The 24,383-nt window shown below is 41.0% G+C and overlaps 2 protein-coding genes across 2 annotated transcripts in view; both read right to left on the bottom strand.

Moving 5' to 3' along the window:
- si:ch73-211e3.1 (trithorax group protein osa) overlaps nt 1-22,422 on the bottom strand; it is a 34,172-nt gene extending 11,750 nt beyond the window's left edge. The window contains exon 1 of the mRNA XM_053629050.1: nt 21,983-22,422. Coding sequence (XP_053485025.1) covers nt 21,983-22,327 — 345 coding nt within the window. The 5' untranslated portion in view covers nt 22,328-22,422. The remainder of the gene's footprint in view (nt 1-21,982) is intronic.
- Nucleotides 22,341-23,429, bottom strand: LOC128610701 (mastermind-like domain-containing protein 1). Its single transcript, XM_053630120.1, has 2 exons — nt 22,402-23,429; nt 22,341-22,345 (listed from the first exon to the last, which is right to left on the bottom strand). Exons 1-2 carry the CDS (start codon nt 23,390-23,392, stop codon nt 22,341-22,343), a joined length of 996 nt encoding a protein of 331 aa, XP_053486095.1. The 5' UTR covers nt 23,393-23,429.
- Between the last annotated feature and the right edge of the window lie 954 nt (nt 23,430-24,383).

Raw genomic sequence — 24,383 nt, forward strand, 5'->3', positions numbered from 1 at the left:
CAGAAATGTGACTGTACACATAAAAACTCAGCTACTGAAACCCTGTTTGTGTTTACCTGTGACAAAAGCGAGAGCTAGTTTATTAGCAGTTAGCTAACTGACTAGCAAATACCAAGGACGGCTATGGGACGTCCAGTAGTTTATATAGCCTAGTATTTTAATAGTTTAATCATTTCTTGGGCATTTAAAATGAAATAGATATCTATTATTCTACGTTCTAGCTGGACCTTTAAGGTTAAACATTGCATAAAACGGCATATTATGAATACTTTATTTTCACTATAATCGTGTGCTTTATTATCATCGTTATTGATCTCTTTCCCCCTAAAAACCTGTCTGCCGCTCAGAGTGAATCCTCTCTTCCATGGTTTCCGTCCACTAGCTGGACTGACACACACACACACACACACCGCCTGTGTGACAGTTCAGGCAGCCAGCCTTTGTGTTCAAGGGTGACCACCTACAGAGGAGACGAAGAGCGTTGTTCCCATGAAGCCCTCCTGAGGGTTAGAATTGGATATGTCGCAGTAGGGTGTGTGTGTGTGTGTGTATATATATATGTATGTATGTGTGGGCCAGTATATGGGACATTGAAAGATTCAGGCTTCAAGAGAAATACAGAAAGAAATCTGTGTTCACAAAGAGTCTAATCTTACCACGAAGAGTTTTCCTAAGTGGCACTAAAAGTTCTTAACTAAGAGTTCCCTTCTTTTAAAACCTATTCAAACTGCTAAAGGAACGTTTACTAAGGAATTCCTAAACTAAGAGTGAGGGCGGAGTTGACCCCGTTGCCATGGATTCATGAATGAACAGTGGTGGTGATTGGTTGATGTGCTAGTGAGTTGTGGTAAACTCCTAGGCTGTGTCTCAATTCGCCTACTTATACTATGCACTAAAAGTATGTACTCATTTTATGGAGAAAAAGTACATACATTTGAGTGCGTAGCAAAAGAGTATGCAAGTACTGGGACAAACTAACACGTCAAGTAATGGAAGAAAAGGTTGTTGCCTAGTTACACACTGTCACGAATCGTGGCGGAGCAGAGATAGGACGGATGCAAGTGCTGGATGAACAGTTGTTTATTAGAAAGAGAGACAGGCAGACAAATCCAAAACGTGATCCAAAACGTAATCCACAAACATGCAAGAGGTCAGGCGATTGGCAAACAGGCATACACGGGGCAAGGCAGGAACCTAGGTCGATAAACAAAACAAGAAACAAACTATGACGAGGGACTGGAAGCGGATAATCCAGCGCGAACTAACTCTAAACATGGACCGTGACTATGACTATGATCCAAACTAAACTAATTCTAAACATGGACCGTGACTATGACTACGCCACGAACTAAACTAACTCTAAAGTATTACTCTTCCACGTTGTGTGCTGGGAGGCGCGCGGTATATATGCGGACATAATCAGCGTCTAAGCTGCTAGCAGCTGAGAGCAATACAGACCCACGTGAAATCCCAGCCAATGAGAGGACAGGGAGGAGACATGACAGCAACATAAACAAAACACACGTGTCCAGATGTCACTACGGTCAACAACGGAAAAACAGGTGCTCGCGCATTCGCGCTTAGAGCACGCTGCTTCAAGGGGGAATCGTGACACACACACTGTCACCCTAAACAAACACCTCCTCACATTTCAGCATTTCTTCATTCATTATTCCTTATCAAATGTATACTATATAATTCAATTGACCATTCCCTTGATTTATTTTTCATTTCATTTACACCTCTTGAATTCGGCGAAGCAAACCGTCACAAAACTCCTCCTCCAATGGGCAAGGACTTGTGGGCAATATTACCTGAAAAAAGTGTCCCCAGAGCCACACTTTGAAAATCTACCGGAAATAATAGACCATCCAGGTCCCTTTGGGATACTCATTTCAACATATTACGACTTGGGACACACTAATTCTAATCTCGGATACTATTTAGGACGGATAGTAGGCGAATTGGGGCGCAGCACTAAATTTAATTCCAATTCACTAACATATAAGGTTATAATAACATCATGTCACATAACTACACACAAACAAAAGTTCACAGACTTTTAATGCATGAGGAAAAAATGAAACAATTGTCAACATGAGTGTGTCATTTCATATATTAACAAAGGGTTCATTGACATATTGAGTAATGATTAGACAGTCCTCTTATGCAGCTGATTAAAGCAGAGACTGACTGAGAATTTCTTTCACCAACTCCACAATCACCCTCACTCTCAAGCTGAAACCTCTTTAAAAAGCTTGTCATTAAATATTTCATACAGATTAACTTGATTGCACTGATAGGATTGTTCATGATTCAGTCTGGGTCAGTACTGGTTCAGTGAACGGTTAACTTTAGGCAGATAGCTAGCTCGTTGTTAGTGAGTGAATATGTTGACTAATCTTTGTAGATTGATAAGTGCACTAGCATGTTATCTGGTTAAGTAGAATATTATTAGCCAGTTCATTTAGCTGGGGGGTGGGGGACGACGAACGGTGGCTAAGTGGGTAGCATCTTTGCCTCATGCCGCCGAGGTTGGGGGTTTGAATCCCACCTCCGCCCTGTATGTGCGGAGTTTGCAGATTCTGTCCGTGCTTCAGGGGTTTCATCCGGGTACTCCGGTTACAATCCATAGACGTGCATTGCAATCTGATTTTCATGTCTAAACTGTCTGTAGTGTGTGAATGGGTGTGTGATTGTGCCCTGCAATGAACTGGCACCCCGTCCAGGGTGTCCCCTGCCTTGTGCCCCGAGGTCCCTGGGATAGGCTCCAGAATCCCCCGCAACCCTGTATAAGCGGTACAGAAAATGGATGGATGGACGGGTTCATTGAGCGATGTGCGAGATAGATAGCCTGTTGGCTCACATTAAACAATGCTAAAATATACAGCATGTCCGGAATACTAATACTATATACTTCCAAAAAGACATGACCCCACCCAATACCCAAAATGGGCGGGTATATGAGGTTAGAGTTCATGTAGTGACTTGGCTTTTATTCACATTACGTTTTAACAGGTTCATCTGCTCTAGTGCTAAAATGCGTTGTGAATCAATCTTAGGTTGAAAAACCTAACAGACTTATAATTAGGATAAAGCTTGTAAAATATCATGTAAAATGTAAAATATCTTTATCATCCATAACCATGGGGGGAAAAAACCCCTTTCAGTACAAAAGCTTACAAACAATGCATTTGAGCAGTAAATCAGAATTGAGGACTGAGAGAAAGAAGTTTTATGTACAAGTTGTATTATATTATATTTATAACTTCTCTATTAAGCAACCATTTCAGTAGATTAAAAAAAACAAAACAAAACAATAAGGTATCTTTAGAACCTCATTTAAACCTTATTTCACTATACTGTATCTTTACTGGGTGTTTCAGTGCTTTTCACCTTCTTCATCTCCATATGATCTATGTATTCTATCACACACACACACACACACACACACACACACACACACACACACACTTCCCTGGTGTCAACGGAAAGATTAATACTCAGAGACATTTTTGCTGCAGGTAAGAAAGCATAACAGCTACACACACCCACCCACCCACACACACACACGCATACACAGACACAAAATGGACTTTAACTGAAATATTGATTACTCCACAGCACAAAAGCTGCTGAAGTACAAACACAGAAACATAATATATGCGAAGTGACAGAAATAAAACGTAGATATAATATACACACAGATGTGTTTACACTGTAATCACACAGTTATCAGAGGATTTATTGGGCTCGACAGTGATGAAGCCTGGTTTAAACAAGGGCAGTTTGCTTTTTTTCCGCTTCACATTCCTCATGTGTGAGATTATGATTGAGCAATCTTACCTGTTTTTTTTTGTTTTTTTTTAACTAATGGAATAACATGATAACATAATACATTTACACCCCTGACAGCAGCTTACAACAACTCCATCTCTATTTTCTCCTTTCTGTCTCTGGAGACAATGTGTTGTTTAAAACACTCTTTTTACAATGTGGTGATCTACACTCAATCCTCCTCTGGTTCTCACCCTGCAGGAACTATCAGCAGCACTCCAGCACTTCCTTCCTCTAAACCGGGCGTGTGTGTGTGTGTGTGTGTGGGTGTGTGTGTGTGTGTGTAAACTAGCACACAATGATGGGGATGGGGGCTAGGGGCTAAACATCACTCAGCACTACAGTGTGAGCTGCAGCATGCTTTCCCAAGAGTATATTCACACGCAGATATGTATACACAGACACACACACACACACACACACGCACACACACGGGTGAATTCGGATGTAACTCCACACATTCTGATAACGTGTCTTTTCAACATGCTGTAGACTGTCTCCAAATTTGCCGATCATTTGTCACTAATCATTTGTACATTCTGAGACATCCATCCATACCGCTTATCCTACACAGGGCTGCGGGGAGCCTGGAGCCTATCCCAGGGAGCTTGGGGCACAAGGCGGGGGACACCCTGGACAAGGTGCCAACCCATCGCAGGGCATAATCATGCACTCACTCACACACTATGGACAATTTTAGAAATGCAAATCAGCCTACAGTGCATGTCTTTGTACTGGGGGAGGAAACCTGAGTACCCATAGGAAACCCCTCAAGCCCCCCCCGCACCCAATACATACATGCTTACTATTTCCAATATTTCCATCTTCTATTATTTTTCTTTGCCTCTAATTGCCCCTGTACCCCATACACATCCCTCCCCCTTCCTGCTATCCCACTCCTCTTTCTCTTACTGTCATGCTCATATCCCCACGTTGTGCACAGACACATGCAGATGTTGTAAAAGTGTGTTAGGATTACAGCTGCCAAAATAAATCACCTCTGTAGACACACAGACACACACACACACACACACTGGAGGGATTCCAATGTTTCAGTAATCACGCATGTTATTATGGATATAACACACATGATACAGATTATTCTCATCCATCTCTCTCTCTCTCACACACACACACACATACACTCACACACACAGTGTAATAAGTATAATAATAACATACACATTGAGTCTGATGTGATCCATAGATATGAGATGATGGGACTGTAAATAAACAGCCATATCTGTCTTTATTCTTATTACCCATGCTGGTATAATGAGTATTATTATTATCATCTCACGGTTATAGATTTTGTCTTCAAACTAATCTAGAAAGTGGGTTGGAGTGTGTGATTTAAATGGATCTCACATGCTCACAGGTTGCTCACACAGCAGGATAAATGAGCTGAGCTTATCACAAAGCTCATGTGGACTGAAAGGGTAAACTTATGGATGCATCAATACTAGGGTTGTCACGGTACCAAAATTTCAGTAGTTGGCACCAATACTAATAAAATTCCACGGTACTCTGTACCAATTCCGGTACCAAAGCAAAACACAAAAACATGCTAATTGAACAACACACTATTTTATTATTACATTTATTAAAGCTACTAGAGTTATCCAGACAAGAATAGAAATGTTCTTCTGACCGACTGATGTTAAAGACAAACAGTCCTAGCCACACATCTATTATTTTCTAACACATACATTTCAGATATACAGCTCATCAAAAAGCCTCTGGTGTGTAAAATTAGTGAACCCCATCATGTCCTCCTATATATTTTACCCCAATACAAGTTGTTAATAAAAGCATTAAATGGTTAATAAGGACTCCTGACCGTATTAGCTTTAAACACGCGTATGCTAACCATTATGTAAACAAAAACGAGGATGTTTACTCTCCAATTAAATAATACTCTCCAATTAAACTATGCTCCAACATTCATAATGCAACCGCTATCATCATTTTAAACTCACCTGCGTGTAAGCAGCCACTCCACCTGAAAGCACGGTTAATCTATCTGCACATAAATTATAGGGGCGCGGCATTTACACACTTAGCGGTATTAGCACTGAAAGCAAGAGAAGTCAGTGTACTTCGCCTACTATATAGTAGGTAAGTATGCGGTTTCGGACGCAGCCATGGTGACCAGCGGAGCTGCTGCTGCTTTGGCTGTGATGTCTTCTTGTTGCACGGTGCACCCATGAAAAGTTCCCAACTGACCACCTGTCAGGCAGCGCATCAGTACCGGAACTTTTTCCTTTTTAGTACCGACTTGGTACTGAAGTACCGGTACTTTTGACAACCCTAGTCCATACCGATGCTGGTATCGTGTATCGGTCTGATATCATGCTTATTTACATGTCCTCGATACCAGCATTCAATGCCATGTGCTCCTATATCCTGGAAGATGCAATTGATGGCACCATGTGCTCACTAGCTATGTTTCTGTCCAAGTCGTGGATTTAACTTAGGCAAAAAAAAAAAAGAAAAATCGGAATAAAACATTTGCGAATAAAGCACCGTTTCCCTCCCATGTGTTCAAGAGAACAAAATCAACACGTCCGGGGAAACTGGCGCAAAGTATCAATGGAATACAAATGGAAGTTGGTGCAACCAGGGAAGCAATCAATGTAAGACGATTCTGGGAGGTAAATATACCAAATCATTTCGATGAGAGACTTTGGCTCAGGCATTTCAGAATGACAAAAACAACATTTGAGATGCTGTGCAACGAGATTAGACCGCTGGTTAGTCCAGTTATGGGACCCACTTCGCCCCAGTTTCCACAGAGGATTGTATAAACTGTATAAGCTGTGGACGAGACATTTGGCATCAGCAAAACCATAGTTCACTGTTGTGTGTATTGTGTGTGTATTTCTGAGCCAATTATCCAATCACATGCTTCGTTGAGGCAAAGTCACAAACATTTTTTGATGCACATTGAGGAATTTATTCGGTAAACGTGTTTCCATCTTAGTTTATGCGCATTTCTTCTCATCGAATAAAAATCCGCCTCAATTGAGCACATACTGTACGTTTTTTTTATGCGCATTTTAGAGATTTTATTCGCATCTGGTGTTTCCGTCTAGCGTTTTTGAATGCGATATTCCAAAACTCGCATAAAAACATGTGGATGAGAACATAGCTATTTTTAATGAGCGTGCTTACTGATATTACGCTTGCTGAGTGCTTCCTCACGCTTTAAAGATAGAATTTAAGCATAACATCTTCAACATAAAACCTAGCATAAGAGGAACACACAGCACTAAATAATGTGACTCCCAAGTCACGCGAAACAATCGCGTCCGCCCTGTTATCAGCGTGGGAGGCGTGGCATTCTTTCTCTTGACAACAGCCAAGTATGTGTGTCGCTGAGCTCATTAGATTAGATTAAACTTTACTGTCATTGTACAGAGACAATGAAATGCAGTAGAATAAAATTTTCACATATCCCAGTGCAGAGCGCAGGGTCAGCCATGATACAGCACTCCTGGAGCACATAGGGTTATGGGTCTTGCTCAATAGCCCGACAGTTGCAGTGCTGGGGCTTGAACCTCCAACCTTCGCTAAACAATTTCATCGATTCAAGTAGTTTTCCATCCAGTCGCATCGCAAATTTAAAAAAAAAGCCGCAGCAAAAATCAAACGTTTTTGGCTGCAACAATCATAAAACCACTCTGTGAAATCCTGTACGGACTGAGTTACCGTCCTCAGCTGGTAGGTGGCTCCTGGGTGGGAATTAGCCAAGATTAAAATGAGGGAGAACCCCAGTGCTAAATCAAACGTTTAATGACACCTCTGATTTATTTATTTATTTATTTATTACTAAGTAGGTTACATCACTATCAGTAATGATGAGAACCAAAAACATGTATTTATACCCTGTCTGGGGAAAAAAAATGGTATTGATGCGTCCCTAGTTCAAATGGAAGCAAGCGAATCTGTTTTGTGAGACAGACGACTAAAAGACGCTTGACAGACACTTCTCTGTGTGAACTGCAAAGACTGGATTCAACACCCTGGCTGTTCATTTCACTCAGCAGTCATTAATCCAACACTGGACTTTTTTATTTTTTTGCTGTGCTGTGTAGGAAGCAAACACTATATAAAAAAACAAAAAAACAAGCACTCCATTCTAGAACTGTGTGTGTGTGTGTGTGCGCGTGTGTGTGCGTGAGTGTGTGTTTTCCATAGCCAGCAGAATCAGCAGGCACACAAATCTCTACTTGACACCTCTGTCTAATTAGTAAAGAGAAGATGAGGAAATCCTGGACCCCTCTGTTTGAGAGAGAAAAAAAGATTCCGGCCAGCACTGTAGCTTCAACTGCCCCGTCAAGATCCCCCTTCTTACTTTCTCGGTCTGTTTTGGGTGTGTTTTCACCTTCCCTCCCATTTCCTTTCTCTTGCCCCCTTTTCTCCTGCATTGTTCCTCTGGTAAAGCAAAACAGTCTTTAATGAATTAGGTTCATTGTAAAGAATGTGGCTGAAAAATATTTCTCTCTCTCTCTCTCTCTCTCTCTCTCTTGTGTCATTCAGTAATCAGCAGCACCACACACACAGATACACACACACACACACACACATGCACACACACACTTTCATTTGCTAAAATGAAAATTTGCCTGGGAGATTTTGCATGCCAGGCTCTGAGGTTTGCGCTCATGGGGTGAATGCTGACAGATGTCCAAACACACAAACACACAACACACTCCATCCTCACTTCACTTTCAGATGCTTCTCTTGTCGAGCGGAAAAGGATAAGTACTGTATCTCTGTCACTTTATTTCTCTCCATCCCATTATCGTATTAGATCCTCGTACCGAGCGCCAGAACACATCCCAGCGACTCAGCAAGCACTCCTAGACAATAAAATACGCACTTATTAGCACTCTCATCTTGAATACAGCCATTTAATGACTAAATAGGTCCTTACAGCAATTATTAAAGACAAGTGCTTGTGCTTTACTGGAGAGCGGACACGAGTAGCGTTAGATAAATCTATTTCTCCGAAGGATAAAGCACTGTGGTTTTTTGTTTTGTTTTGTTTGTTTGTTGTTGTTTTTTTGGTTGGAAACTCTAATTATGCATGGCCTACTTTTGTCCATATGCTCATAGAACAAGGGTGTGAGAAATGAACATGAGCATGCTTGTGTGATTCCTTTACACACACACACACACACATACACAGTCCTGTGTTTGACTCCCAGACCACAGACACACCCCTGTCTCCCTTTGAACCAATGAGAGTGCAGAATGGAGACTACCCACAGTCAATGACCTCACACTCGGAACTGCCAAGTACTAACCACGATGTTATGACTGAACCCTCTCCACACTGCACACGTCCTTCTCTCTCTCTCTCAACACTAGTCTTTCAGAACAATAAGTACTTGTGTGAGCGAGCACTTTGTGTTTTGACCTACAGAGCATGCTGTGTGTGTATGTGTGTGTTATCCTATGAAATTATAGCATTAGATACCTGTAAATATTACATAAATATTAAATATAAGCAAAAAAAAAGGCTGAGCAGAAAAACACAAATCACAACACTTTGTAAGTGTTATAGAATATTTTGAAGATAATAATAATAATAATAATAATAATAATAATAATGTCTTTGTATTGGGAGAGGAAACTGGAGCAGAACCCGGAGGAAATCCCTGAAGCACCTGGAGACTCATCCAAACTCCGCCCACACAGAGAGTTGAGATTCGAACCCCCAACCCTAGCGGTGCAAGTCAAACATGGCAACCACTAAGCCACTGTGCCCCCATGTTAACACACACATATAACACTGATATAACTTAGTGAACTGAAGCAGATATTAAATAATGGAAAAAAGAAGTTAATGAATTTTAAATGTTGTACATGGGTCTCATACACACACACACACACACACACACACACACACACACACACACACACATACACACACACCAGTAAATGGTCAAATATCATATCCCCAGTCCAGCATTAGTAACATTTGCATTCCCAGTAACATTCAGTAAACACACAGGCAACAAGAGATTGAAAACTCATTTACTTCCACCATTTCTCTCTCTCTCTCTCTCTCTCTCTCTCTCTCTCTCTGTCCTCTATCCATCACTCTCTCTGTGGGACGCCTGAGAAAAGGCTTCTGATGGGAAGCAAGGAAAGACAACAACAAATGAGTGCCTGTCAGGCAGAATGAAGGAAGAGTAGAAAATATGACAGCACGAGAGAGAGAGAAAGAGAGAGAGAGAGAGAGAGAGAGAGATGAAACAAACCCGCAGAAGTCCAATGAAGCATGCAGAAAAGAGACTGAATCAGGAGCTAACACAGGAGAAACTGCACAAGTGTATGTGTGCGGATATATATATATATATATATATATATATATATATATACACGTGTGTGTGTGTGTGTCTTTGAATACTGGATGGCTCCTGTCAGGAAAGTGCCTCCGTGCAGAACAAATGCAGCAGTAGAGCAATCTCAGCTCTCTGATGGATGGCCTCATAAGTATCAAGGACACACACACACACACACACACACACACACACACACACACACACTGAAAATACCATATATTTGCTCAATATTTAAAAACAAAATCAACTGAAAGGCAACTAAAGTCCAGACTACCACTAAAAAAGTGACTCAATCAAAACAGTGTAATAACAGAACACACACACACACACACACACACACACTAGATACTACTCAGACTTGCATAATATTTATCTATTCAAGGGTAAAATTGACTAATATCTCTCAGTAAATATAATTATAATTTAGGGATGCTCTGATCAGGATTTGTGCAGCTGATACCGATTACCGATTACGCAATTTCCCCTGAAACAGGAAGTCAGGGTGGGACATATCAGGCTCCAATAGTATTTAGCTTACCTCACAGCCCAGGCTAAGCCGTACTTGACAAAAAAAAAATTTAATTGGAAAAAAATTGAAAGTGAGTGAATTCAAGCCATTTTCTTCTTAACCAAACTTTAGAATGGCCAAAGACACATTTACACCCCATACTTGCTGATATCATTTCTCTCGCTCGACAACGGCAACGGAATATCCCATAAGGAACTGAATTGCAGAATGATGTCATCAAAACTGTTGATCCGTATTGGTCAAAAACTTCTATTTTGATTTCATGGGGACTTTAAATAAACAAATATTTGAAGGCTCTATCTGACCATTTTGTGATTTGGGAGCCTGAGCCATACGAGTGAGGTCAAAGCTGATAGTGAACTTTTTTTTTTTTTTCAGATCCTGTTCATTTTATAATTGATTGCAAAGTAAAACTGATCATATATGTTCAGTGGCATGTAAATAACAATTAGTCAAAACTTTCTAAACACAAGGTCTCAAAATATCTGCTACAGGAAAATAATATCGGTAAAGAAATTAAACTGAATCAGAAATAATGAAGTTCAAGATTTTTTTTTTTTTTTTTTGCTTAAGAAAAACTGTTTTTAGCTTCTGTGGTTCATGAAATATGTATGCATAGCGTAGCTCTACTGTTAATGTTAGTCCTGTCTGTGACTATAAAATGAAAGGCCTGTTAATATTCCAATACACACACACACACACACACACACACACACACACACACACACACACATCTGAGAGATACTAAACACTCCAGAGTGACTCCACTGTTGGAGTCTGGAGTCTAGACTAAACAGGAATTTGTAGTATGACGACAACAGAGAGAGAGAGAGAGAGAGAGAGAGAAGAGAGAGACAGAAGAGAGAGGGAGAAGAGAGAGTAGTAGTAGTACGACAACAGAGAGAGAGAGAAGAGAGAGGGAGAGAGAAGGAGAGAGAGAGACAAAGAGAGAGATACTGTAGATACAGTAGTACTGAGAACTGATTTCTGTATTCTTGTTTTTCTCTCACACTCACACTCTTTTTACTTCTGTTTTTAGTCGTTCATGCTTTCACATTTCTAAATCACAGACAACACACACAGAGTGTTTTTGTAATGGTAAAGCAATCCTTCTTATCCAGATCATAAAATAACAGGACCCCAGTGAATTGCAGTTTGTGTGTGTGTGTGTGTGTGTGTGTGTGTGTGTGTGTGTCTAAGAACCAGGTCCCAGAAGTCAGTCGCCGAGTTGTTCAGTCTGCCTGTCCTCTGTGAATCTCTGCACATCCGCCCCCTCTCTGTCCCTCTCTCAGCCTTTTTACTTCACACGCTCTTCTCTCTTAGCTAGGACAATTCTCTCTCTGATTCCGCCGCCCCCCCCCCCACCCCCTTCCATTTTCTTAGTTTCTTTTACAAGCAGAGAGAAACTGTATAATGACCTACAGTTCCCACCTGCCTGACACTACATCTGTTGGGTAGAGCTGTGAGATACTACCATAAAATGATATGATATGGATGTAAGTATTGATGTTATGATAAATGATGTCAAATGAAAATGGAGTTCAATCAAAACAGACACATGGCAGTGCACGAAATGTCGGAATGGGCCACCTTCCTCCACAGCCATTGGCCAGTAACAGACGTATAGAGAGGGGAAATTAGCAGGAGCTTACACTCTGTGATGAGGAAAAGACACTAAACTGGACAGTGCGTCACTACAAGGAGTGACGTTCAGGTTGTTTTTTTTTTTTATTTTTTTTTGAGGTGGTAGCATTGCAATATTGGAACATAATAGTATGCATTTCTTATCAGGTGATTGGAGTCATTTTGTTCTTTCAAGTCAACTGCACCCTGAATCACATTGAATATGTTTATACTGACATATTTGTGGTGTGTTTAGCAATTCTTGTGCTGGTTTGTTGGTTGTATTTTTGTTAATCCTGTGTAATGATAGCTGTTGTGTGCTGCTCTGAGGTCAGTTACAATGGTGTTTAATCAGAGCAAAACAACTTCAATGATTACAAACACAAGTGATAATGGTCATGTTTGGTCATGTTATCAGCAGGGTTGGGAAGGTAATTTAAAAAATGTATTCTGTTACAGTTACAAATGACTTCCTAAAAAATGTCATCAGCAACGTAATTCGAGTATCACAATGACTACGTTTACATGGACAGCAGTAATCTAATTATTGACCTTACTCTGAATAAGACAATATTGTGATTAAGGTGTTTGCATGGGTCGCTTTTAGAATACTCCTTTCATGTTGTACATGTTATAGAACATAGATCAACTAACGACACGTCATTACGTCCTCACGCCACACCGTCCTTCCAGAATTTCATGTATCAACATACAGTTGGTCTTCGTTATGGTACCGTATACAGTTTTGGGTGTTTTTATTTTTCATTTTATGAACGCTTCACGTGCAGTTAATTATTTGTCATGCTGTACGTACAAATAGACGACTGCTTGAAGCCGCGGGCTGCGTCCCAAACCGCATACTTACTGTCTATATAGTAGCCGAGATACATGTATTACACCAACTATGTACATGTATCTCACCTACTATATAGTAGGGGAGTATGCGGTTTGGGACGCAGCCATGCTCTCTTGTTTGCCGTAAAACGGTTAAGCACTGCCGTGTGTGATCGTGTCCTGTCGCAAAATGCGGTGAAAACTCTCATACAACGTTAATAGGTGATTAAGGTGTTTACATATCTGTAATACACTTTGATAATGCGACTAAAACAGGAATACTCCACGTCTTAATTCGATTTGTGTTTACTTCGAGTATGACTTTAGTTGGATTAAGGTCATCAATAATCGCTGTTTACATGCTAGTTTCTTAATCAGAGTATCGTCTTAATCGGGTTAATATCGGATTATTGTTGTCCATGTAAACGTACTGAATATGAAAGTAATGTAATCTGATTACTTTTGGATTACTTCAAGGTCACATATGTAAATAAAGTCAATAGAAACGCAATGTATTTTAGCGCTTAAAAATCTTTAAGCGCTTACTTTAGAGCTTAAAAACATGTTCAATGTTTGGATTTGTTTGAATAAAATAAAATAAATTTATCGGTCTCCTTTTATGGCGTCGGCATTTTCGTCCAAGTACACTTAAAGTGGGAACTGAACGTCTTGTAGCTCACATGCACGACACTGCTTGTGCTGACGGTGTGTTTTGTTGAGCACTCTGCGATTACGTTGTCATGAGCTTTTTATGCTTTTGACTATCGCCCTGTTTTCTCACCCTCTCTTTCTTGAAATGCTTCACCCCAATAATGAAATCCGTTGTCCTCGCTATTTCTCTGCCGCTTTGGAACAAAAGTCACAAAATATTTTCTATGTGTGCGATGATCCTACCTGAGTCATGTAAACTCTTGAATCCAAGAAGTCTTAAAATGGCCTTCTGCACTTTTACTTGTGTGTTCACTGATTGACACGGAAAGACGATCCTCTGTGTCTCTGTCGTTTTCTCTCTCTCTCATGCTGGCACAACTGGAGTCTGCCGTTTTATTAGGCATGCCATCAGCGTAGGTGCTCGACAGAGATGAGGATTGCTTGAAAAAGTCTGATAATTTTCAATATGACATGTCTTTCTGAGGCTTAAAGCTGATCCTCGCTTTCCCCATGCATATTTTGGCGCTCTGGATGAATTTGAGCTCTTTTTTCCCCCCAACTGAAACTATCATGTGCAGCGTCTTATTTAATGACGTCAATACAATAAATTATGTGATAGGCTCCTCCTCACAGAACACGAAATTAAAAACATGCACTTTTTTTTTACTCAAAACATGTCATTTCTTTGGTTTTAAATGAATAAAATTATAATACTGATAGTATTACCCTTTTTTTTATTTTTTTTTTACTGAATGTACCTGTAATCTGATTACTTTGTTTTTTTGACGTAACTTTAATGGATTAGTTACCAGTTTTTTGTATCCTGATTACGTAACACCGTTACATGTACTCCACTACTCCCCAAGCCTGGTTATTAGCTACTAAAAACAACTTAGCAACAGCGTCTTTTCACTCACTATTTTTGAGTGATGTTCAATGTCATATGAATGAGAAATCCAACTTAGAATTAAGCGAGATAAAAATCCAATAACTGATTATAGTTATCAGCAAAAAATCCACACCAATATTTGTTCCCGGTTGCGTCCGTTGCGGGAGAGGCTCAGAAGGGTCCGCTGTCATTATACAGTACGAAAGCGTATAAATTTACACTGACAAATTTTGTTGTGTTATTTGAAGTGTTTTTTTAAATTAATTTTCATGGAGTGTTATTTTTTGGTTCAGTTTAGATGCATATATTTTATTTGCTTTAATATTTATTAATAGTTAATATATATTAATATTTACATATTCATTTCTTTTTTTAAAAAAGTACAGTACATTTTCATGGTCCAGTCAGTTCTGTTTGTAGTAAAGTTCAGCAGTATTTTACTTTGAGTGTTTTGTTTTAATTCAGTATCAGTTTTAAAAGCTATTGGTTTACCGTGAATAGACTTTCTTTTACGTAAAAGTACACAGTCTTATCAATCACGGGATAGTGAGAATACCTACTAATCTATCCCTCGCTTTACCTCCCTCTCCCTCTCTCCTTCTGTCGAGCCACACATGATTTTATGGAGATGCCAGTGATCCTGACCCTTTCTGCTCTCCAGACCTGCCTGATCCATCTGGATGCCCTACCTTGAAGTACCATGAAATAGTTTTGGACCTCAATTCCACATGGACATTCTCTCTGTGGTTGCTGGGACTACGGTTGATACTATGGCCTTGAGACTGCAATTACCACATGCAATTTTGCACTCAGGTCTCCTTTAGTGAACAGTCGATTAGTTCAACAAAGACTTCATGTTAAAACCATAATGAACTTTCTTTTACTTTCACACTATCCGTTGTTACTCAGATGAGGACGGGTTCCCTTGTGAGTCTGGTTCCTTTCAAGGTTTCTTCCTCATATCATCTTAGGGAGTTTTTCCTTGCCACCATCGCCACTGGCTTGCGCAATAGGGATAAATTTCACACATATAAAATCTGTATCCTGTGCTTATATTGTTAAAAGTGCTATACAAATAAAATTGAATTGAATTGAATTAAATTAATCAGTCATCTATATCGGTAAAATCCACTATCGGTCGACCGCTAATATCAAGCACAGAGCTCATGTAGGACGGTGTATGTATATTAGTACAAGTTGAAAGTTGAAACTTCGAAGCAGAGTTCAGACTACAGATGACGAGGTGAGAGAGCTGGAACAACTAAAGGACTAAAGCACTGCTGCATCAGCCTCTTTAGATAGAGATGAAGCAAGGCACCACTATCAGCAGGTAATCGAACAAAATGATCGGTAAAATGTAGTAAACCACCTACGTTAATAAGTGAAACCAGACCAACATGTTGACATTTTGGACATCATCGGATACTAATGATAAGTATTGATTACGGAAGTGTTCATGGTATTTTTTTCCCTTTTAACGTGCTGTATGTTGAGGAAATCAGTGTTTAAACTTGTAGCTAAGTAAAGTGTGAGTTCTACATTTGTCCTCCTGACACTGAAAACTGCAATGTCCTTGTCTCCGCTGAAGCATGTTTGCCATTTTGTTTGGACATTCAACAATGAAACATGAACTTTTTCCTATTTCTCCTTACTGTTTACTACCTCACCATCCGCCCTCCCCCCTCCCCCAACACCAACCTGTTAGATTAACAGCCTACTACAACCCCAATTCCGAAAAAGTTGGTACAGTATGGAAAATGCAAAAAAACAAAGAGAGTCATTTGAAAATTCTATTCACCTTGTACTCTACTGAAAACACATTATTAATACATTATTTGATGTTTTACTTTGTGAATTTCACTTATTTTTGAAAATACACACTCATTTCAAATCTGATGACTGCAACACACTCCAAAAAAGTTGGGACAGTCGACTGTTTACCTCTGTGTAATGTCACCTTTTCTTTTAATAACACTTATTAAGTGTTTGGGCGCTGAAGACACCCTGTTGGTTATGTTTAGCAAGCGGAATTTTCCCCCATTCAATTAGTATGCATTTCTTCAGCTGTGCAACTGTACAGGACCTTCATTGCCTTACTTTGCACTTCATAATGCTCCACACATTCTCAATGGGAGACAGGTCAGGACTGCAGGCTGGCCATGCTAGCACCCGCACTCTCTGCTTATGCAACCATGCGCTTGTAATCCGGGCAAAATGTGGTTTGGCGTTGTCCTGCTCTGGATGGCAGCATATGTTGCTCCAAAATGTGTACATATCTCTCTGCATTAATGGTGCCCTCACAGATGTGCAAGTTACCCATGCCATGGGCACTGACACACCCCCGTACCATGACAGAAGCTGGCTTTTGGACCTGATGCTGATAACAGCTTGGATGGTCCTTTTCCCCTTTTGGCCCGGCGAACACGACGGATGTTTTGTCCACAAACTATTTTAAATGTTGACTCCTCTGAGCACAAAACACGATACCACTGTGCTACTGTCCATCTCAGATGAGACTGAGTCCAGAGAAGTCGGCGGTGCTTCTGGACAGTGTTGATGTATGGATTCTGCTTTGCATAGTAAAGCCTTAACTTGCATCTGTGGATGCAGCGGCGAATGGTGTTGAGTGACAAAGGTTTACCAAAGTATTCCCGAACCCATGTCAGGATCTCCATTACAGACTCATGACAGTTTTTAAGACAGTGACATCTGAGGGATCGGAGATCACGCGCATTCAGAAGTGTTTTTCGCCCTTGCCTTTTACGCACAGAGATCTGACCGGATTCCTTGAATCTTTTCATTATATTGTGCACTGTAGAAGGTGAAATGCCCAAAATCCTACCGATTTGTCTTTGGGGAATGTTGTTCTCAAAGTGTTGGATTATTCGCTGACACATTGTTGGCAGATTGGCGAGCCTCGACCCTTCCTTGCTCTTGAAAGACTAGGCCTTTTTTGGAGGCTCCTTATATACTATGATTAGACGATTGCCTCATCTGTTTCACATCACCTTCTTATTTCAACTTGTCACATCACTAAATTGCCCCTGTCCCCACTTTTTTGGAACGTGTTGCATGCATCAATTTCCACATAAACGTTTATCTTCAAAAATCTATGCAGTTGATTAGATAAAACATCACATACCTTGTCTTTATACGTTTTTTTGTTTAAATACAAGTCAAAGTACATTTACAAATCACTCCTCTTTGTTTTTATTACCATTTTCCATACTGTCCCAACTTTTTCGGAAATGGGGTTGTAATAACATAGAACCTTCTAGTGTTTAGAAAAACCATAATTGTTCCAGGAGTTCATAGACTCCGATGAAGCTTTAACCAGACTTCCGTGGAAAAGTGTTGATATTGGTGGCCAGCTAAAGTGTGCGTATTACATACCACTGAAGCCATGATTAAACTTCCTAAACACCAAGGAAGTGTGGCGCACTCCAGGTAATTACTGGATAATAAGCTGTACGAGTTTTAAATGTAAAGGAGCATCAAAGGTTAAAATGATGCCATGCAATAAACGATATATTAAGCCAAGGTTTAAACATTAATGGAGTCTTGGCAGTTAATTAATACATTCTTATTACATGTGCTGTTGTATAGGCGAGAAACCATAAAGAACATATGGTGTCCTCTGTCTGTCTGTCTGTCTGTCTGTCTCTCTCTCTCTCTCTCTCTCTCTCTCTCTCTCCACCTCCCTCTCACATACACTCGACTAAAGTTTCAAGTCCTCAAATCACTTTTCAGAGACGTTTAAAGTGCTCGAGCTGAGAGGAGCTCAAAACAAGGTTACTCTCTCAGCTCCCTGCTGAGTCGGCCCGCGTGCGTGTGAGTGTGTGTGTGTATATCTGTGTGTGCATGTGTTGTGTGTGTGTGTTAGGGGAGGGTGCAGGCATGCAATATTTTTTTCTCTCTGTCGCCATGTCTCAACCCCTCCCCCTTTTAGCCTTGGAGGAAGGGCATTGAGAGAGAGAGAGAGCAAGAGAGAGAGAGAGAGGAAAAGAATCACAGGATGGGAAGGGGGTGGGGGAGAAGGTATTAAAAATGGTGAAAGAGAACTGAGGTCAAAGTTTTATGTGTGTGTGTGTGTGTGTGTGTGTGTGTGTGTGTGTGCGCACGCACATGTGTCCTTGTTTCCTTCCTCTTCTAACTTCTATCCTCTGCACCCGAGTTAGCCTTACTTTCACTGCCTAGCACGCAAGTGCCACCTCTGCACCCAGTGCAACTGTTCTTCACTGATAGTTGGATTACAGTTGCTGCTGGTGGAATTGTGCACACACTGACTGAACACACACAGCGGATACAAACAGACCAGCAGGCACAGTCAAGGGTGGGAAGGGGCAAAAATATCTTGTGATGCTTCATAAACAGCATTAATCACACACAACCACCACCACACACACACACACACACACACACACACGTAGGCCAGTCTGTCATAACAAAAAGGAAAGGACAGCAATGAGTTAGGGGAAGAAGAACTAATAAGCCAGTGCAGGTGAAAGATGGATGCAAATATTAAAAAGCAACAAACTGTTGTTTCTGCATGGGGGCGAGAATACACATTTTATGATTCCACTCAGCCTGAAGGGATGAAGATAAACAGAAAGAGATAAAGAGAACAGATAAAGACAAGCTCACCTCTGTTCTGTTCACACAGAGGCACAGACTTCCTTTACAAACCGCTAGGCTTGACATGCAAACCTCAGCCAAAGTACACGACTGTGAGAGGAAGAGAGATAGAGAGAGAGAGAGAGAGAGAGAGAGAGAGAGAGAGAGAAAGAAATGCAGACAAAGACGTAGGGAGGAAGGGAGGGAGGAGGGGATCCCCACTTCAGTAAACAAATCCGAGAAAGCATCTCCTGCTGGGAAAACGACTGCATTCTTGTAGAGCTTTCACAAAAACACCTCAATAACGGTTCAGTTCTTCTTCATGTCCTCCTCTTACTGTAAACACATGCGGAGGTCACTGGCTTGCGATGTGCATCACTTTCAGTTTTTACAGGTAAATGTGATTGGGCTGTGTTTACACAGCGTTTATGCATGCTTTATATAAGCTGACCCAATTGAATCCCGCCGGTTACGATTTCACCATTTGTCTTGAGTTTTAAACCTCTAAGCACTTTCTTTTAACTGAAAGAGCAGCTATAATATAATTAGCAGTGTGTCTTGATTTCATGCGAACATTTTCATGTGGGTAGTGTAATTGGCCACATGGCCACATGGCATGACTATCAAACATGCATCTGTCTGCATAGGAAATCCATAATAGGAAGCAAAACCTGTAACACTCAGGACCAATGACCATATTTGGTACTCTATATGTAATCTTTAAGTGGTGAATTATTGAAATTGTAATAAGATTGTACTGCTGCAATCTTATTACAGTATATATATATATATATATATATATATATATATATATATATATATATATATACACACGAGATGTAAATATATAAACATTCACAACATAATGTGTGTGTGTGTGTGTATATATATATATATATATATATATATATATATATATATATACACACACACACACACATATATATATATATATATATATATATATATATATATATATATATATATATATATATATATATACATACATATATAGAGCACCCATTTATAACATTGACGCTATAAGTGCAACAAAACATTAACTGAATATATCACTTTATCTATTTATTTTTAAACTTCTCTTTCATTTCAAAGAGATTACAACTGTGACCAAAATCCAGAACCTAATTTTCCTACACAGTTTCTGCTGTTGACCATATGAAGAAAAACAACCCGGCATAATATTCTATTTATTTGAATCCCTTTTATAAGCATCTAAAGGACAGAAGTCCTATCAATGTGAATATGTGTATGTGTGTGTTTAGACTTAACAGGTTTGTTCTCTCTCTCCCTCCCGTCATGTCAGAGGGGCCTCTTTAAGCTTGCAGCCATTCCTGCCAAAGTGCTGCCCCCACCTCCTCTAAAATTCATTATCTTTTATTGGAGTGATGAAAGAAGGTTACTGGGCTCAAAGAGGTGGACTGTGTCTTCAAACAGAGCGCCAGCCTGCGACAGACAATGCTGTGGCGGTACTTTGAAACTCTATACACACACACACATTTACACACTCACACTCTTTCTCTCTTTAGTGCCTGTCCAACACACACACACACATTAAGAGGCACCGTGTCTTTAATGCACACAGATTATCACATCATTTCTCACATTAGTCAGTGCAAACACACGTGCAGGCATGAACACAAACACACAGGGATATAATACTTGCTAAAGAGAAACACACTTATAAACAATACAGTTTGAATGTAGACAAATATATAGGCTAACAAACAAGTTCAAGTTATTTCTATAAGTCTTTTTTCATAGAAAATGAACTGGGCCAGTATACATTACAAATGTTGCATAAAAGGTTTCTTGTCTTCTGTCTTGTCTTTCTAATCCCACCTCTGTGCTAATAAACTCTGTTTATCTTTAGAGACCATATACTGATATGAAAATGAAACACTATTGGACCAGTCCTAATTAATATAGATGCACTGTGCATGTGCATTCCATACAAAGACTCACATTCCTCTGCTCTCTGTTCTGTTGTTCGTTCAATTAACCACTGATGCTTCCTAATCCACCAGTCTCCTGTTTGACACACACACACTGCTATATACACAATCTTTAATGACCCCTTGTACAAGCAAGACACACTGCGTGGTGCCACCCTATCCCTCCCTCCCTTCATCCCTGCCTCATTTCAAATGACCTTTCCCAGTATGTATGCATTAAACAGGCATAACTAAACCTTAGCAAGCAAGTGGAAGAGTACTGAGAATTGCTTTCTCTCCCATTCTCTTCATATCATGTCCTTGGATTATCCATTGGCTACTTCCAGTCAAATGAAATGTTCATATCATGGGCATCAACTCTTCACTTAAGTCTGTAGACCTTCTAAAACAATGCTCTTGTGTATGACAAACAAGAAAAATCTGAGTTCCAAAGCCAACATCTTCAGGTAGTACTGAAGACACTTATCAAGGTTATCAGGATTGGCTTTGTAAAAATAGATGCTGCACTGGTGACCACTGGTACTGGTGACCTACTCTATTAGCAAGCCTTTGAGTTAACTATAACTTAATCTGTGGCCATTATTAAGGATATCTTGTCTGTTGTTTGTTGAAGCACTGTATACCTGCATATATTTACTTCAATAAACAAATAAAGAAAGAAAATAGAAGTACTCACCTCTCCACAATGGGGTAACATGCTATCTGCCTGCATCCCTCTCTGCATGCGTTGTTGAAGCAGATGTACATGCCCTGGGGCCGACGTAGGTGCCATGGACTGCATGCTGCCGTTGTGGAATCCACCCAAGGGAATGGTCCCCATTTTGGATGCGTGAGGTTCAGGATCAAAATGCCGCAAAGGCTTGGTGTTATTCAAAGAGAAAGTTTCTGGACCCATGTTGCAGGGGGTGCCTTTGCTCATCTGCATCTGGGCAGATTTTGTCTGTGATTGTTGCATGAGTATTTTGAGACTGTTGCTGGTAGGCTGGCTGGCTGTGATGGCTTTGTAGAGCTGACTGGACATGTTGGGTGCTTGACTATTCTGCGAGTTGAAGGGGCATCCCTGTGTGGAAGGCTGGGTTCCAGGCTGAGTTGGACCAGCTGAGCTAGGGTGTTGTTTTTCTGTTCTGTAAGGAGGCGATGGTCTTGTGGAACCTGATGTTGGGGGTATGCCACTCAGATACGTTGCTTGAGAGCCCTGGACAGCAGAATTTGAGCCTCCAGATGGAGTACTTCCAGGAAGAAGTGGGTTTTGTGGGCTAAAAGGTGGCTGAGCAAGAGCTGGACTGGCAAGCTTTTCTGGTCTATATGGAGGAGAAGGTCCAGCAGATGGGGCTGGAGTTATACTGGAGATGAGAGAGCTTTGAGGACTCTGGATGCTGCTGGCTGGGCTGAAGGGCTGCTGGTGGGGGGATGAATTGGGAAGCTTGTCCCCTGGCCGATAAGGGGGAGATGGACCAGCCCAGGAGGATCCCTGCTGGCCCAGTGACGGCAAACCTGACTGAGCTGGTGGTGGCCCTCCACTGCTGGTGGAGTGGTGCTTACTGTTTGATGCCAACTGCTGAAGTTGCTGCGCACGTGATACTTCACGCCAACTGGAAGTGGACCGATTGGAAAGTGCAGCTGAAAGCATTGGTGATCGAGCTTGATTCTGGCCCTGGGAGGAAGAAGAAGAAAGGGGTGATGCTGAAAGTGGGGAAGGGACTGGCTTGGATGGATGGGGCAGGGTATAAGGAGCACCAGTTGGACTAGGGCCCATCTGGGGAGAGCCTGCCTGGGGAAAACCAGGGGATTGGGTGAGGTGGGCTTCCAGGTGAGAAGCTCTTTGTGGGGAACGTTTGGGAGTTCTACTCCCCTCTGGGTGGGCAAAGCTTGCAGCACTACCTGTTTGCTCATCTACCTTGTTTCCTAAGATCTTCTCAATGTCCAGCTCAGGTAAAGAAGGGTCAGGGTTCTTTGTAAGCTCATCCAGAATCTCTTGAAGCTCCTGTTCTACAGAAGAAGCTGCTGAGTTCCCATTTGGATTATAGGTAGGTGCCAGACTTCCTGAGCCTACAGCTGTTGTTCCAGAGTTAGGCTTAGGAGGCATAGTGTAAGGAGAACCCAAACCATTATTGTTACTGTTCAGTCTGTTTCCTTCTAGCCCACTTCCTTGGTTACCCATCCCAGTTCCAGAGGGGAAAGGGTGGTGGGGATAGCTTGGACCCATGGTCAGGGTAACATCCTCAAGACATGGTCGCTTGCTTTGGGCCATCAAGGGATCAGAGACCCCGTTTACTGAAGAAGCACCATCCACAGCCCCAGTCAGCTTCCTCTTCACGCCTGGCAGCTTAGGGAAGAGAGAGATAACACTGTTAGAAACCACATCTGTTCTACTGGCATGTATTGTACTTGTAAAGTTCTGCACAAGGACGTTTTCGGATTACATCTGAAATATCAGACAAGGTACTGGATGAGCACAAAATGCTGTGTTACTCAAAGAGTGGAGTATCTCATTTAACCACCGAATTCAAACATTTAATATTCCATATTTACAGACAGCAATAAGTATACATGTGTGAGGTATAATCAATAACGAATAGACACTGTTCACATCAGCAAATCAGCTGCCTTTCTATTTGTGCCAGAAGAAGGATCATTCATCATACCATTTCCATGACTGCCTCAGTCATCACTTTCTCAGTCTACCACATTTCTAAATCCTGGATATTTGAAGATCCCTATGGGTGGATTAAGACTAAAATGGCACTAATCAAACAGCCTTCACTGAAAGACATTCAGAGATGTCAAGATGTTTGCAAGCATGCATACCAGGAACAAAACAGAGTGATTATACTATTTGCAGCCACACAGCCTGGAGAGGATGCCCACAGGCATAGATAAAGATGTAGCCATTGTACAAGTTGAAAAGAGAAGGTGTGCGGTCAAAATGATGATAGTGGATGAATTCAGCTGAAGACCAGTTAAAGATATCCATCCATCTTCTATACCACTTATCCTTCTCAGGGTCACAGGGAAACCTGGATCCTATCCCAGGGAGCATCGGGCACAAGGCGGGGTACACCCTGGACAGGGTGCCA

Source organism: Ictalurus furcatus, chromosome 7 (genome assembly GCF_023375685.1).
Source record: "Ictalurus furcatus strain D&B chromosome 7, Billie_1.0, whole genome shotgun sequence".
NCBI classification, from domain to species: domain Eukaryota; kingdom Metazoa; phylum Chordata; class Actinopteri; order Siluriformes; family Ictaluridae; genus Ictalurus; species Ictalurus furcatus.